General features: G+C 41.6%; 1 protein-coding gene across 2 annotated transcripts in view; it reads left to right on the top strand.

Moving 5' to 3' along the window:
• LOC307227661 (apoptosis regulator BAX) overlaps nt 1–18309 on the top strand; it is a 42637-nt gene extending 24328 nt beyond the window's left edge. The window contains exon 6 of one of the 2 annotated variants that reach the window (XM_079997052.1): nt 18115–18309. In XM_079997052.1, the coding sequence (XP_079853178.1) occupies nt 18115–18213 (99 nt within the window). In that variant the 3' untranslated portion in view covers nt 18214–18309. Of the gene's footprint in view, nt 1–10798; nt 10933–18114 lie in introns of those variants that run through there. The other variant, XM_079997051.1, reaches the window with a different exon arrangement.
• The last annotated feature ends 285 nt before the right edge of the window (nt 18310–18594 follow it).

Genomic DNA, 18594 nt, shown 5'->3' with positions numbered 1-18594 from the left:
TGTGTAAGCAGTAATCTGGAGAAGATTTTTCTGCAGCATTATCAATGCCCGAATGCTGGCCTTCAATATTCAGAATAATAATTGGCAAAAAATTAACAGACTTCTTCACTCAAGGGCAAGGGGTTCGCCAGGGATGCAACTTATCTCCAACCCTCTCTAATGTCTACATTAATGAGCTAGCAGTGTTGTTGGAACAATCTGCAGACCTGGTGCTGCTGTCACCCACAGAGCAGGTTCTACAGCAGCACCTGGGTCTGCTGGAGCAATACTGTCAGAACTGGGCCCTGACAGTAAACTTGAAAAATCCAAAATAATGATATTCCAGAAATAGCCCAGATCTCAGGAAAACAGACACATATTCACCCTCGGAAACACCACACTAGAACACACCCTGTCCTATGATTACCTGGGGCTCAAAATCAGTGCCTCTGGAAGTGAATGCACTAAAAGCGAAGGCCTATAGAGCCTTTTATGCAATTAGAAAACAATTTCACCAAATAGACTCTCAGAATCTGGACCAAAATGTTTGATAGTCTAATTGTACCAATAACCCTATATGGAAGTGAAGTGTGTAGTCCATGCAGTCACCACAACTACACTAGATGGGACACGCGTCCTATATAGACCCTGCATGCCCAATTGTGCAGAGGTATATTGACTACCAATGCATTCAGGGCAGATTTAGGTCTATAGCCGCTAATAATAAACATTCAGAGCAGGAACAGTGGGCAGCCTTCGTCGACGCGCCCGGGGACCTAGTACCAAGTGTCCATCGCTGGTCAGACGATGATGTGTGCATGTTTTTGGTGGGGGTCCTTACTGATGCTAGGTGGAGGAAACCCCATGTGAGCACGGGGAGAACATGCAAACTCCACACAGAAAGGCTCCTATTTGGGAGATAACCTGCCGGAGCACGGGGCCAACAGCGCCCCAGGCGGGAATCGAACCCAGGACCTCCTTGCTGTGAGGGTGATGAGACCCGTTTTCTTCTACATCATGTGGATGGGTGGGGTTAGGGTCCGATCCGATGGAGCATCTGTGGGATGTGCTGGAACAAAAAGACTGATCCATGGGGGCCCCACCTCGCAACTTGCAGGATGTAAAGGATCTGCTGCTAACGTCTTGCAGCAGCTGCAGGTTGAATGAATGAAGGGGTACCGGACTATAAAAAGTTTTGGAACCACTGATCTATATCACTTTAGAGGTATGTTGCATTATTGTCTGAGGGCTCTAATTCAAAGTTACAGTTTATGAAGACCCCAAAATGTTGATCTGTCTTTGTAGGTCCCCCTGAGTATAACAACCAGACCAGAAACTTCTCAATCACAGAGGCATTGGAATAAATGATATGTCGGTCTCCATAGCAATACTTCACTAAACTTTTTCCGATTGAGAAACTTACCAGCAGCCTCTTGCTGTGCTTCTCACAACTTCCTCTTGCTAGTCTGTTACGTTGGCCGGGGAAAGGAAATTAATTTAAAAATTATGATGAATGACATGTATGGTTTGCAATGCTTCTTTTCAGTATAACCTGTAAATCTGTCTGATTGACTGCTTTACTATAATTCGAGCTTCCCATATTCAAAAAGTAAATTCAACATGTTTCTTGAAGCTTTATTATTCAAATTATTATTCGAATGCATTTAAGCACAGTGAGGAGCTGCAGCAGTGGTAAGTTTCTCAATAATATGGCCTTCAGCGGCGGGACATGTATTTTATATTGGAATACCTATGCCAGTTGTTTCCTGTCAAGTTTTTCCCCCTCGCTGAGCACGTGCAGAATCATGGTCAAAGGCACAGCTGAGTACTCATACTTACAGCTAGTGTTGACTCGGACGCAACACAGCTGTGTAAATGACAGCTGTTTTTTGTGCGTGTGTGAGTCTGGACAAGTTGCAAACGTTTCTGCGTGTATGTCTGTGTATGTATGTTCTGACTCATTGAAACAATATTGTTGTTGTGCTGGTTCGCTATTATCATTATTTTGGTCATTCTTCAGAAATGTTTGCGAGATTTCCTGTAAGATGGTAAATGATAGAGACATCAAATTTTTATGTTTAAAAAGGACAGACAACTCTTACACCATAATTCAGATTTTCACAGGACTTGGTCTGTATATCCAGCCATCGATGCTTTACAAAAAGGTCAATCAGCGCCAAACCTAAATCACACCAGAAATTGGACAGTAGGGGGGGAGCTACAAATCTCATAAACATGCTGCTGATGCTTTTATCTCCTTATGAGTCATTCAATGAGATGGGTGCCAACTAGCCTTTCTATTTTCAGAATGTTCAATAACAAAGAACGAATCTTGTTGACAATTCATAGTTTAATATACGTATCTGTTAAGCTACCCAGGAAACGTTTTCCCACTTCAGGCACAAGGGCATTATTTTTTATCATCCATTACACGTGTGTGTGTGTGTGTGTGTGTGTGTGTGTGTGTGTGTGTGTGTGTGTGTGTGTGTGTGTGTGTGTGTGTGTGTGTGTGTGTGTGTGTGTGTGTGTGTGTGTGTGTGTGTGATGAAATTGGTATTGATCTGTTCTGAAAACTTGAATATAGAGAAAATGAAAACTTCCCCAAAAAGTTTGTGGAATTTTACCTTGCATTGACATGAGGCATTGGACATTTTTTTTTTTTTTTATGAAGAAAATTAAGAATAAAGACAAGAGCGATCAACTATTTTCAAAAATGGAACATGTTTGAATAGATATTAAAACACAAGTGAATTATGTGCTCTATACAGTTAATCAACTATCAAGACAAGCCTGAATATCCTAAAACTTGCATTTGCCACAAAATATATGTCCATCCTTGTACAAAATTACCTTTTGAAATGGGAAATACATTTCCTCCCTTACCGACAAACCAAAGTAACCCCCGGCTATGTCACGGAGGCCGTGGGGGCTGTTATCGGGATACACATGGCAAACAACTAACTTCAAAAGAAGTGAAGCCTATACCAGGCGTGTGCGTCATATATGCCTTTTTATGTAAACGCAAGATAGGGCCCCACCTGCAGTTTAGGTGAATGGCGGTGTTATGTTATGTCACAAAAACAACAAATGGAGAAAAGGTTTAAGATTGAAACATATAATCTCATGTTGTACATTGGCTTTGTAGGGTGTAGGCCAGCGGTTCTCAACCGGTCTGGTCACATTTGTCCTCGATATTCAAGTCAACCATATAGATAAAAGCCAGCGGTGTGTTGGCACGCAGCCTATGCGGAATCCCTCCGAGTCATGTTTATTGCTCCGTTCATCTTTTGTTGGTATCATGTCACCTCACGTAACTATAGGGTACTCTTTCACAATCTAATCTGCCATCCTGGTTCCCTTTTTTCATCATGCATCAGTTTTAAGACTATGAAACTGCATTTAAGGGGGGGAAAAAACACTTTGAACAATAAAAAACAACAATAAAAAAAATGTGATATGTTTCCTACATGAAACGACAAAGAGTTGTTTTATTGTAGGCCACCAGATGGCAATGTAGTCATTTGTGACTCAGCTCTCCCAACAACCAGCAGGCTCAATGCTGTCAGTCAATTCCCCAATGTTTAAAGTGAACGTTTTTTGTCAGTACAAATGATACAAACATGCTGTAAAAATGTTCTAAAGAGAAGCATCAAACAAATAAAATGAAAGGGTTGGTTTTGCTACAGATACCAAATTTGTGCTTGTGGTCGATATGATAGGCAATTCAATTGGATTAAGGATTTAAGGCAAGCAAATGATGTAGATGGGGCAAAATGGATGAAATTTGTATACGCGCCAAGTTAACGCACAGCATTCATAACAATCGCATGGAGCGTTTCAGGCGTCCTAAAAACACCAAGCACTGCATCGCTCCTAAATGTCACTGCAAAGAGGTTGGAGATGAAAAACACACTTTTTGCAGCTTAGAGCGCGGCGATGCTGCCATGCGATTAGGGGTCTCTCGAGATTCCTGACTGACAGCGAGGGTCCTCCACTTTCTCAGAGAAACCCCTTCACCGGAGGCTTCATACCGATGGCCAGGCCTGAGACCCTGAGACACCCCCCCCCACACACACACACAGTGCATTGCACGCGGACTACATACGTACACCGCCCTAATACACACACAAGAACGTCCACACACTCAATTATTCCAGACAAATTATTGACACTGCGGGGAGCTTTTGGCCTCCAAGTTGTCTCAAGGGGAAAACTTTAAGTCAGTGTGTTGCTTGCGTGCCCGCCTGCTAATCCTCACCTCTTCCTGTGAGCCTGGTTAATCCCCCTCACCACCCTGCCAGTCCATTACCTCAGCCAGAAAAGGGGGTCCATCAGAACAGGGAACAGCGTTTGGTCACCCATCGATGTTGTAGCATCGGATCTGACCTTGCGGTGGTTGGGGTCCCTTTGAGTGGGGAAAACCTCTGACTGAGTGAGAAGTCATTGGAAAAAAGTAAATCAATCTTTTTCCACACTTTTTTAACCATCAAGACAAGAAGTCTCAACAGCAAACTTGACTTCAGAAAATGATCGCTCCATTGAAGATGTTAAGAATTCAAGAGGGGTATATTTGGGGGGAGGCGGTTGACTTTGATTCACAGGTCTCTCCTTCAGGTTCCAAGAAAAGGGGTGCATTTCCTTCTTCCACTGGCTGTCTACTCTACGCCCAAGGGCGGTCGCTCAGTAAATCTGCTGGTGAGGGTTAGATCACTGATGCAACGTCTATTTTTCCTTCACTTTATTGTACCCACATGGCATCTAGATGTGAGATGTGTATGACTGGTGGAGGTGTGTGGGGGGGGGGGGTGCTGGACTTGGGGTGTCTCTGGAGCGCACAGAGGGTGGAGGTGTGTGTGTGTGTGTGTGTGTCTGTGTGTGTGTGTGTGTCTGTGTGTACATGGGTGGGTGTGTATGTGTGTGCCAGACACTGAGAAACTGCGACCCCTCATTACCCACAGCTCCAGATGAAATGGAAATGATGGAAGCTGATGAGGAGAGGACATGGTGGGGGCCGGATCCAATGAGCAAGCCTCTGATTATCAGACGATCCACCAGAGCCTCCCCAGGCATGCCATAGTGGCTTTTTGATGTTTTTGGGTCGAAAAAAAAAAGCAATGTTTTTCTGCAAGTGTCTCTTGGAACAACATTTGATGTTGATGTGTGCAATTCCATAGCATGCTGGAAATTAGATGTCAATACTGATGCTTGCAGCAGAAGTGTGGGTCCTTAGATCTCGGAATGGTTTGGAATAGTTACCAAGACAGTCTCCACATGCAAGACGGCACCATCTTCTCCCATAGTGTAACATACAGTATAAACTCAGAACGGACAGAACTCTCACGGTGTCATCTTGCTCCATGTCGATGACTAGTTCGGTTTGATGAGGCCAATTTGAGCAGGAATTGTTATTTCATGTTATATTAGCACGGAAAGTAATCGAGTAGTTTTCAAAAGCTGACAGTGATGTTTTTGGGACAGGATATATGGTTCAGGGTATGGGCAAAATAAAGTGTTTTTATTTACCATCTGTTACATGAACTATTACATAAAGTTAAAAAAAAAAAAAAAAATATATATATATATATATATATATATATATATAAATATATATATATATATATATATATATATATATTTATATTTATAGGACAACAGCAGAGAAAGAAAATTTTCATACCTATTTGATTAAAAATGTTGCAGGTGTTTTACAGTACCTTTAAGTAACATTATGCAATTGAACAATGAATATAAATATTGGAAAATTGCTAAAAGTTTTATAACAGTGTTATAATAGATAAAAGAGGGCTAGATACATAGACTGATAGCTAAAGCAACATTATGATTTTTATAATTGAAATATAATAATAGACTAGGTAATAGAGTTAGTAATGTCTATAATGTCATAGGGAGGTATTCGCACAGGGGCATTGCACAATCTACATTTGTTCATTTTACAAAGTAAGGTGAACTTTATTGCAGGAAAGAATTAATTACTTACCTATAACTATGAACCTTTTTTTCCAGTATAAATGCATAAAAAACTAAATGTTTGTCTGTGCGTTTTCTTGCAGTCACTCAGAAAAGTTACAGGCTCACATAGAGAAAGGAAGTAAATAAAAAATAAAATAAAAAAGTCAACCTACAGTAGCAGCTTGCCATTGGTTTATTCTCTGTTACCTGAAAGCAACAGTTTGCAATTAATGAATTTCAGCATTTATGTGTACTATGCAGAAGAACCTGGTGGTGGATGTGATGAAGCACTGCCAGCTAGCACCAAGCTAGCTAGCCCTTCTGACGGTTCCTTGCACTCCTTCCTTGTTCTTAAACACATCCTCTATTCTGGCAATCCTTGATAACGACCAAGTCATATGTTTTACTTATTGTGGCAGTTCTGCCTGCCACACGCCACGTGAGTGGCTTTCCTAGGGGCTCGCTGACACAAAGACACAAGCAGTGATGGTAGAACGCACCAAGTTATTGGAGAGGGGCAAGATTTTATAAGCTTGGAGCAGATGAAAAGTCATGACAAAGGCTCTCCCTGTGTATGTGGGTGATTTTAACCCGTGCTCATTGGTTGCTCTGATGATCAACAGGTGCACACTGGGCCCAATTAACTTGACCCAACTTGACCCTTGCTCATGCCTTGAGCAGGCAAGGCTGGGCAAGAGTGTCCTTTTCTCGAAAACAACAAACCTTCAATCAAAATGATGCGTTGAGAACCACAAGCAAGCAAGCACACATTGCCCATTGTAGATGCTTTCAGCGGTGGACAGGTCAGCATTGGGGACTCTGACCGGTCTGCGGCTATGCAGCCCCAGACACAGCAAGCTTTGATGCATTGTGTGTTCTGACACCACTCTATCATAATTTGCACTACAGTAGCTCTTCTGTGGGATCAGACCAGACAGGCTAGCCTTGGCTCCTCATTTATCCTCGTTTATCAGTTGTCCTTCCTTGGATCACTTTTGGTAGGTACTAACCACTGCATACCAGGTACGCCTCACAAGACCTGCCGTTTTGGAGATGCTCTGACCTAATAATCTAGCCATCACAATTTGGCCCTTGGCAAAGTCTCTCAGATTCTTACGCATACCCATTTTTCCTGCTTCTGTGCCATTGTGACAAGATAATCAATGTTATTCACTTCACCTGTGAGTGGTTTTAATGTTGTGGCTGATCGGTGTATATTTCTATGACACCCCCTGTTGCAACACAGTGATTCCACAGTTAATGCCATACTATTTGACAAATAGCTGAATCCGAAAACCGGACAACAGCGAGTAGTTTGCTTACCATTTTCAACAAAGTGCGCTCAAATTGAAAAATACACACGTCATGAATATTAAAACAGATTTTTTGAAAGTGAATATGGTGAACAATAGTGTTCACTACGTGTATAGCGTATAGAGTGAAGTGGGCTGTGTACTTAAAAAGACGTAAGAACAAAATACTTAAGAACGATATGCTACTTTGTTCTGTGTGCTGCTTCAGTTTTAGAGCCACATTCTATAAATTACAATGCAAGTAAAATCAATTTGATATATTTCAGTGGCCAATACTAATCTGTGCCAAAACGCTGACAAAAAGGCCAAACCCCTGTTACCTGGACCAGTGAGGAACACTGTGACAGGACCGATTTTTTGTGCACGGAAGGTCTTCTTCGAAGCAAGTACCCCTCCGCGAGATACTTACCACCAAATTATCTCTGTCAAGCACAGTAAAATGCCCCCCAGATATTTGTGTTATGTAACGTGTTGAACTGAAGATCACGCAGGAGCTAGAGAGACAGCTCTCAGCTCGCTGGTCGGGTGGCTCATTTTCTCATGCTTTTGTGACAAACTGAAATTGTTTTGCCGTGTCTTGTTATTTCATCGGCAATTACACACTGAACAGAAATTGCTCGCTACTTTGGCCTTCGCATGCAAACTTAGATCTCTGTGATGTTTGTGTGCAGTCAATTGCCAACAGACGAGCACAGTTTTCACAGTTCCCCTGCTTAATTCAACTTGGGCTGTAGGAAAGGGCTGCTCTGGGGTGGGGCGACCAAGGGTCAACTGTTGATGGACGTTAAATGTCAAACTAGTGGATACAAAGATGCACAGAGTAAAAAATACAATGTTTCCCCAACAACAACGCCCCATGTTAACCACAGTCACTCTCTGTGTCCTTTTCCTGTTCTTTTCCTTGCCAACAGCTTACTTACCTGCCAGTGACAGGGGCTCCATGCTTGCCCGGTGCTAAGCCACACTTGATGGACCGGCACCCACGGCGTCCTCAGTGGATCCCCTTGCATCTGCTCGTCTTGTAGTTTTCAAAGGCCAAAGTGTTGACCTGTCGACATGGTTCTGGATTAGAGACTTAACCCAGGCCACACCGGAACAGCAACAGATTGCGACCCCCTCCCGCACCATCTTGATCCAACAGACACACAATCAAAAAAGAAAGTCGTGCCACATTGACCCCCCCCCCGCCACACACACACACACACACACACACACACATACACACACAAAAACAAAAAATGGACCAACTGACTTTTTTTTGGGGGGGGGGTAAACTATGACACAATTGAAATCCAGGAATGTGGGAGTTTAGAAAGGGATGTGTGGGACTCGGGGTGGTATTGTTTGGGCAGCTTTAGGAGCAGGTCGTTAGATGCAAAGACTGGAGTGGTCGGCCACTTGACTTCTCAGAGGAGGACATGGACTGTGACTTTCGGGGGCTGTTTGCTCTGAAGTGATGCAGATTTTTCTTAAAAAAAAGCCCCCTCTTAAGTGACGGCTTTTCCGTTTTCTTTCTTTCTTTCTTTCTTTCTGTCTTTCTTTCCATCCACCTGCTTCTCTCTCTGTCCTTCTCTTTCTGTGGAGCAGAGCTGGTCGGAGACTGGGCATGCTTACATCACTGGGCCGTGACGGCTCGGCACACACACACACACAAACACACACACACACACACACACACAGACACACACAGACACACACATACACACAGACACACACACACACATACTCTCTCTCTCTCTCTCTCTCTCTCTCTCTCACACCCATAAACGAACACTAACACACATACAGGCACACTGGCTCCAGTTCTTTTGTTACAGGTCTCTTGCTCCACTGATTTCTCCTCGTTGCTGAGGGACAATAAGTTGGGGAAGGGGGGGGGGGGGGGGGTTGTCAGGCGGTCTGTCAGCAATCGTGACAGAGAGACACACATTCAGCAACTGTCTGCCCCACGATCACATAGCGAGTAGCCGCAATGATGGAAATAATCTGGAAAGAAGAGGTCTTTCCTGTGCGATTGCCAACCCCACCACCCTGCCCAGCACCAGTCCACCAACACACAGATTCTCAGGCCCGACAATGGCCACATTTCTACTGATATTTCATTCCTGTTGACCTTGAGGTTTTGATTCGGCCAACACTAAAAACTTTTTTTAGTCATGTCAACCTCTGAAAGGGGTTGAGGGGAGGGCTTTCATTTTGCATTTTCTATATCATTCAATTCAACTCTGGGGTGACTGGGGGTTGGCAACACACACACGTGCACACACACACACACACACACACACACACACACACACACACACACACACACACACACACACACACACACACACACCCCGGCCGTTCTATCAAGCTGAAGCTCTTGTGTGGGACGGTTCCTCTTCATTTGATGTTGCAAAAATTAGCAGAGGGAAAGGGGGTGCATGGCTTTTGCTCCCCCGCCTCTCTTTTGGGAGGGGGAGTCAGAGTGACCCACTACACTGGTCCCTATCTATGTCTAGGGCTGAATGGGGCAGGGGGAAGTTAGGGGGGATCAAACAAACCTGTCCAGCCACTGTTACGGCAGGAGGGAAGCAAAGCAGAAGAAAGGAAGGAGTCGGGGGGCAGAAGAGGAGAGGTGTTAGTTTTCCCATGAGAATGCACAATGGGCGAGTGAAACATGCCAACCAACGCACACACACTCACCAAACAGACAGTCAACTACACTCACTACAAACAACGGTTTGCAATCGCGGTCATTTCCAGTTCCTTGTTCCTGAAGAATGGCTTTGATCTGATCTCATTTGAGTATTGGTGTTAAAGCTGCATTAAGCGAAATTCAAGGAAATGGCACCTGATGTGAAATCTCTTTGGGTTATATTAGATTAGAAAATAACACAGTGAGTGGAAAAGCACATGTAGAGCAGTAGATTGGGGCCATTATTTTTAGTATTCCTTCACATTACCAATATTCTTTATCCTCTTTCTCATCTAGTATTACTAAAGCTAAAACCACTTACTATCAGGACAAGATTAACAGCACTACTGATTCACACAAACAGTTCTCCACTTTAAAAACTCTCCTCAAACCGCTGCTCCCTCCACCTCCCTCCACCCTGACCGCTGATGACTATGCCACCTTCTTTGAAGAGGTGGAGGCTATCAGTAGCCAATACTCTCCACCCCCTCTCTCACACCTAACCCTCCAGCACCTGACTCTCTTCACTGTTTCTCACCCCTATCTGACGCTAACATATCTATCCCATATCTATCCACTTCTCTCCAGTCACCCTTCTACCTGTCCCGTTGACCCTATCCTCTCTGAACTTCTATGGGCCATTTCTCCCACCCTCATATCCTCACACACATCATCAACACATCACTGGTGACAGTCACATTCCCAGACACATTTGAGCTGGCTTGCGTAACTACACTGCTCAAGAAACAATCACTAGACCCATCACAAGTGCAGAATTACAGACCTGTCTCTTTTTCCAATTCTATCCAAAACACTGGAACGTGCTGTAATTAAACAAAGTAATTGTTTTCTCACACAGAATAACCTGTTGGATCCTCACCAATCTGGCTTCAAATGCTTCCACTCCACCAAGACTGCCCTGCTGACGATTGTGGACACTCTGTGGGCAGCAAGGGCTGCTTGATTTATTCACAGCCTTTGACACTGTTAGCCATCATACTCCCTTGTCCAGTCCTTCTGATCTTGGTATTACAGGGACTGTGCGCAGATGGTTTGAGTCCTACAGAGTGTCGTGGAAGGTAGAGGTGTCCAACCCAAATCAGGTAAGGACCAGCGTCCCCCAGGGATCTGTGCTTAGCCCTTTTCTCTTTTCATTGTACACCGGGTGTCATGACATTTCACTGCATATATGTATGACCGTCTGTATATGTATGTGACAAATAATCTCTCTTGAACTTGAACTTGAACTTGAACCCCTTCATTGGGATTGGCCATCCAGTTGCGTTGTTTCTCCTACCACTGCTACGCTGATGATACCCAGCTCAACCTCTCCTTTTCTCCAGGGGATACCACTGTCTCTGTGAGAATCTTGGCATGCCTTACATAAACCTCTGTCTGGATTAAGGAATGCCACCTCCAACTAAATGTCTCCAAGACAGAGCTCCTCATCAAGTACAACCATTCAACACCACATGAATGTTCAGTTTGCCTCGTCATCATGCATACCACCCGAGTCTGCTAAATTTCTTGGGGTAGTGATTGACGTCGATTTACTTTGTCTCCCTGTCCTGCAGATTTACTCTGTACAACATCAGGTAGATCAGAGAGTACCTGTCGGAGCAATCGGCACAGATCCTTGTCCAGGCACTTGTCATCTCATGACTCGACTACTGCAATGCTCTACTGGCTGGTCGACCAGCGCACACTGTTAAACCCCTGCAGATAATTCAAAATGCAGCAGCGTTCCTGGTTTTTAACCAGCAAAAGTGTGTACGTGTCACACCTCTCTTTATCTCTCTCCACTGACTCCTGGAGCTGCCCACATCAAGTTAAAATCCTTGATGCTGGCCTACAAGGCAGTCACTGGATCTGTACCCACACACATTGCATCACATATAAAGCCTTATGTCCCAACTCGCCCTCCGAGCTCTGCAAATTAGTGACAGCTGGTGGTGCCTCCACTGCGTAGAATGAGTTCTCAATCCAGACTCTTCTCATCTGTGGTGCCCCAATGGTGGAATGAGCTCCCCAGCCCGTCAGGCTCTGCAGAGACATCATAACCTTCATGAAACACCTGAAAGACCCTACTTTTTCAAGAACACTTGAATACCTCATCCTATCCTAGCTATGACCTTTGTTGATTATTGTTGTTTTTGTTGATGTTGACTTGTTTTAAGTTGTTGTATTGATATAATGCACTTATAACATATGAGTCGATGATGTTGACTCGTTTTAAGTTGTTATTTTGACATCAGCATAAGTACTTATCATATTACACTTACATACCCCCCAAAAAAATACTCACGACACTATTTTATTCTAATTCCTTACAGTTATCTTGCACTTGTACCTGGTTGAATTTAGAAACATGTGCTCATGCACTTAAGTTTGATTGTTGTGTATGCTTTGATTGTTTCTTGTCTCTCATGTAAGTCGCTTTGGACAAAAGCGTCTGCCAAATTGCCAAATTTAAATGTAATATATAGGTACAGCTAGCAATACACGAGCTCCAGGTTAGTCGGTGTGACGTGTGTGACAGTGTGACGTTATGATGTTCAAGTCCTATTTGCAATGCTGTAGGTTTTAAGGTTAATGTTATAACTAACTACAATTCATTAATGTTTTCATATCCTGATAAAGGCTAGTTCCTTTTACCAAAACATAATTTAAGGCACTGGTCCATGTGCTAGTCTTGCTCTTAAGTACTGCTGTCAAACCGATAGCTACACAGTGCTTGTTCATGGACCCTCTAAACTGTGCATCACCCTGATGAAATGAGCTTCTTAACAACGATATGTGTGGGGAATCAACAGGTATAATTAAAAACACTTTATCTGCATTAACTTTTATCAGAGATGTTGTTGCATCTTCTTCTTTAGTTGTTTTTTGTTGTTGAGAGTATTTTAGTGTTGTTTTTTAAGAGGAGCATATCTGACCTCAGAGGCAGCATGTTCTGCCCACTGTTTCTTACTGTCTTAGAACTTCTTTATGCAGGTAAATATGGACATAGGTATCTGTAGAAATATATATCTCTGGACCTTCTATCAATTCGGAAGGCTGACTCACCATGGTGTGTGTCGTTGTTGTGGTTAATTAGTAACCCCACATGAAAATAACCTATTACATATTATACTAAACACCAACACTCAAGATATATGGATAAAAAAAAATATTTAAAAAATGTTTGCTATAAAACCAAAAGAGGGACTTCCACAAAAACAGGAGGACCAAAATGCAGCTGAAACAAAGAGAACGGGCCCAAGGTCATTCACCCATATAAGGCATAAAGAATTCTAAGAACCACAGAAGTAACCTTCTCCAAAAGAATACTAAACGCCTGGTAACAGGACTGAGCGCTGCGATTGGCTCACCCCCACAAAGAATATGATATTTAGCTACCCCAAAGTGAAGTGTGAAATCCTCGCAACAGGATTATTAGTGGTTTGCGGCGCTGAAAGGGACAGAACATGTAATGGGAGAACGGTACTTTTCGGATATAAAGAAGCCCAAAAGGTTCGGTGAGTCAGTTGGTTTCGCGGAGCCTACTCAGAGTTTATTGCTGTATTTGACTCTCTCATATACAATACATTTTTTCGCATCAGACTTTGTACGGTTCCAGTCTTTTTCTTCCAAGTTTTTTGAGGCCAAGAATAGATAGAAATGTCATCCAGAGACCCAGACTTTTTTTTGGCCTGGGCCTGGACCTCTTTGGTCACAACAATTGGCCAGCCAGCCAGGACAGAAGGATGACTAAGTTTGTGACCCAAGACCTGGGAAGGAGCAGCCTGTACTTCAGAGACACTACTGGCCACAAAATATGAAGGTAAGCAGAACTTTTTTCTGCAAATTCGGTTTGTGTGTCTGAGTGTAGGACTCCACCAGGTTGCTGGTATTGTAAAAGTCTGTTCTCCAATAAACTTGAAAAAAATTACCTAGTTAAAAATTACTGTAATTATAAATTTAATCAGAAAAATAACTTCAACAGAGGCTTATGTGAATAATCTATGTGCATGTGTGTTTATGAAGGACCATGGTGTGTTCCTCTGTTCAATGTTGCTATAATCAGGTGGTGTGTGGTCTTGTGTATGATGGAGGATTGGTTTGGCTAACACTAACTGCCACCGAACGCGCAGAAGGACCATAGGGAAAATGTGTAAAAATAGCACGTCCGTAGTACATTTAGTCGTAGTTACAGCACTGAGAGGAAATGGTTTGTTGTGTGTGTTATCGAAAATAGAGTAGTATAGAGGTTCCCAGGTTCCCAGATTCCCAGGTCTATTAAGAGACAACAGTGTGTATGCTATAATTACTCTGAGACTGAGCAGAGCCCGGATCTCGGCATACATACAGCTCGTCCGGGGGGGTCATCACAAAGTAATTATATACGTCTTTCTAGTGTTAAGTAAGTGTATCTAAACGAATGTCAGATGAATTTATAAAGTTCATGATTAAATAAGAATTTATAAAGTTCAAAAGGAACTTAAAGCCGGCATAATTACTGTGGATACCACTCTTCATCCTGTGTCATCGCAGCCATATGTTGTGACTTCCCAAGTGAAGGAGAGGACGGTACGAGCAGGTAGTTTAAAATTGTCTTAGGGACAGACAATCGCGCGCATCTCTAGAGAGCCTTTAGGGCGGCGACACTTGGTCAAGAAATTATATATAAGTGCTTGTAAATATTGCTATTATAACTGTAAAATAATTTGTATGTTTGTAATTTAGCTAGACTATTATACATGAACCACCTGGAGAGAGTGGAGAATCAGGAAAAAAATCACAGAGATAATTAAAACAACCAACGCAGGAGTGAAGGGATTCCTGGTGTTATTCAGGTTAACACTGTTCACACTGTGGACCGCAGCACTGCACCTTTTACTGAGGAAAAAAAGGGGATTCTGGGCGCCGCCCCAACCAAGATAGTTGAGAGAAGTATAGCAAGGCAAGAGAGAGCTGTAAAGTTGGTCGATAGACTCAAAGGATTATGGAAGTTGAGGAGAACGACAATGAAAGTGGAAAAGTGAGCACATGATGCATTTGGGATCCTTTGTTTAGGATAGAACTTGGAGCAAAGAGAGTTGTAATTATCATTTTAGTAAGATATTGGTTCAGCAGAAGAAGCTGCACGACTGAATGATTTAACCAATAGTCAAATGGTGCTCTGTGTGATTATGGTTAACTAGTGGTGTTTAGAAGATTAAATGAAAATCAAATTGAATTTAAGTGCAGTAGACTGTGCTGAGGTAGTATGAATAGATATTGAACAGTTTGAACTGTTGAATTGTGTTTAGAGAGATGATTGTGATATTGATCATAGTGGTGTGTTGTAGCAGGTTTTAAGTTGCTGGATAAAGTATCTGTTGGTTCATTAATGCAACTTTGGTAATGGTGAGGAGTATGATGAGTGTTTGTTTTCAGAACTGTAGTTTGTGCTTTTTTAATAGATTTTATCACAGAGCATTCCATATTGATATAAATAAATTGATCAATATAAATTGAGAAAAAATTGCTTGCAAAATATATCTTTGTGATGTCACGAGAGCAGATATGATGCATTTAACAGCAGCAGAAATGCATTAGTTTTGGTTTATAAAGTTTGAGTTATTTATTTTCTCTTTTTGAGTTTTTTGTATCTTGTATCAAAGTGATCTGCTGGTTGACATAAGATAATTCTTTATCTATCCCACAGAGGGGTAGTCTGCAGTGTTACAGCAGTAACGGATTGGCACAATGGCATGAAGCATTAGTAAATTGGTCATTCTTAACTAAAGGATATGATAATTAAGTAAACAGTATAGATTCAACACTATAAATTAAATAGTAATACTGCATGAGTGAATTGTCAGTTCTGGTATGATATACAGTGGTGTTTGTGTGTTCAAATCCTTAGTGGTTACCGTTTTCAGTAAGTCTGGTAATTTTTTACTCTAGAAGTAATCTCCTTGACATTGAATAAGGTATACAGTTTAAAACTTAGCAAGTAGGTTAACAAAGAGGCATTTGTTTTTTTGTACACTGGAGAGGTGGTGGAAAGTGTGTACTATAAATTGAAACACAAATAAATGTGAAATACGTTGGCCGTTTCAATGGTTTTTAATTTGGGCATTCCAAAATTTAAAGTTTAAATTTGAAAATATCTTGTGAATCAATTAATGTTGTAATTGTGTTTTGATGAATATTAACCAACCCGTCTACTCAGTGTTTTATTTCAGCAGTTTTAAGCATATGAACAGGAATCCACTGGGTGGCAGTTTGGCTCTTGACCAGTGTAGATGTGACTGCATCTGATTTGGAAGACCTGAAGGATTGACAACAGGATTGATTTATCACCTCAAGTCCTGCAGGAAATTATATCTTTGTGATTATATTTGCTTCGGAGGTGCTTTTGTGTGTGTGTTCGCAGCCGTTGTCTTATCAATCTGTCCGTCCTGATAGTACACAGATTATTAAATGTTCTCTACATCTACATAAAACTACAATGTAATTTGAGTATTGGCAACTTTAAATTAAATAATTTTCAAAATTTAAAGAAATGGTTTGAATAGTTAGTAAATTGAATTATTAAGCAGTAAGTATTATTAAGAAACTGGATGAGGCACATATTGATATATTGATTGTGTTTACTATGTTTATAATAGCCCTTCTATGGTTTTACATGGTCTCGATTTGAATACTGGCTATGTTATTGTCATATATATTGTATATATATTTTTTTTTTAAGTTATGGTTAACTTGATTGGAAATGCCAAATTTCCAATCAATTTTTCTCTGATCAGACTGCAGGATGATGTGACTTATAGTTGAATACTACCTGGCCAAGAGGTAAGACTAGCAGTTCAAAGCTTAATGCATAATTCATGTGATTTATTTAGAAGTTATGTGACACAAATCGACCATGAGATAATGAATAGTTGATCGAATGTTATTAATCAACACCAGTCAGGCTTCTATTAGATTGATGACTGCTGGGATCTCAGGCTTATTATTTGGAGTTATTAATTGTACCTTTAAGGGTATAAGTAAAAATTATATAAATAAATTAGGACTATAGTATTGAATGCTAAATTCTAAAATGTTTTAGTGTGTGAATCACATTATTTTTCTTACCCTCTCTCATTGCTTTACTTATTGTTGAAGTTGTGTGGAGCCTTCAGCAATCTTTTCTGCAACATTACGGAAATTTATTTTGGCTCATTTTGAGTTTATTAATGGAAGCATATTAATTTGAATGTTGATAGTTTATTGATCTGCTTGTGTCATGGATACACAGGACTTCCTAAAATACTTAGAACTGGATGGTCACACAGTTTATTTTTCCTTATAACTCCAGCCGACACAAAAGAACATTCATTATTTAAGTCATGACATTTATTTTTTTTTTTTTTTCTCCTCAGGGTCGCACCCTGGCATGGCCTTTCTGGGCTGTTGTGGTTATTGTTGTTTTCGTGGAATAAGGCAATGTTCGCACAGCCAATAGACAAGAGAACATTTTTGTTGCTTTCAAACAAATTTTTGTACCTGCTCCATGTTGGGTTTGCTGGATTGCAAAACTGTGGATGAGGAGTCACTTCGAAGTGGTGCACTGCTCCTAACGCAGCTACTTTTCCTCCCTCTTATTCATTCACATGACTACTTGGCAGCAATAGCAGTTGTGGTTTTGCCCCGCCCAGATTTTGCAACTGAAGCTCTTGAAAAGTTAAACTATGATGATTTAGACTCATTAGTGCAACTATTAGGAGGGTTTTCATTTTGTCTGTTTGTCCGTCAACTGTTTTTTGTGTAAAACAGTGTTTGTCTATTTTGTACAACCAATTGTGTTTGTGTTTCTATCCATTGTAAACTGTCTTTTGTTTTAATTTGATTCCATCAATGTGTATGGGCCAATGTGATACGTTGCGGTGTAGCTGATGTGATGTGATGTGATGTGATGTGTGATGTTTGATGTTATGAGATATACATCCATTTAATGTTTTGAAGGCATAACCCTCCCATTCTGGTCTTCCTATTCGTGTTATTTACATTAATGTACTTGACCCCGTCTCAATATCAAATGTTGGAGCCAACGCAGCCAACAAAGCCACTATACCTGATATTGCTCTTGTCTAATAATGGTTGTTTCCTCCTCAGATGAGGACACAGGGTTCCTCACTAATCTTGTTTTTCCTCTACTCACAGGCATTCCGCACTGAACTATTGCTGTGCCAAACAAAAGTTTGTAGTGGCAGAGCCACTTGGTACTGTGATCCACAAGGGAAGCTGTATCTCTCCCACTAGTTTTTCATTGCTTTGCTTGTTTGACATGTGGTAAGTACCATTTGTGCATTTGTGTGTGTGCAAGCATGTGTTGTAGTGTGGTGTGCTGTGTGACAAATAAAGATTGTTCTTCTATTCTACCCCACTTGTACACTTACATGTACCTCCACAGTTGTGGACCTAGACCAAACAATGTTGCCATAATGTGTGTCTCTCACCCAAGTGTTTAAGTCTATGTGCTCATGTCAAAGCAACCCTTCCTGTCCCACTTGAAGGACCACTACACGACCAGGTGACTGGGTGGTAGTCTGCGACTTCCAGAGGAAAAACTGGAACTCTGCCAGATTTCTGGGACCATCACAGCAGATCTTCTGCCTACATGAAATACACATCAGGAAACAA

The sequence above is a fragment of the Zeus faber genome (assembly GCF_960531495.2).
Source record: "Zeus faber genome assembly, chromosome: 3".
Lineage (NCBI taxonomy): Eukaryota > Metazoa > Chordata > Actinopteri > Zeiformes > Zeidae > Zeus > Zeus faber.
The sequence above is the reverse complement of the archived record's forward strand: the minus strand, read 5'-3'. Positions and strand labels throughout refer to the sequence as shown.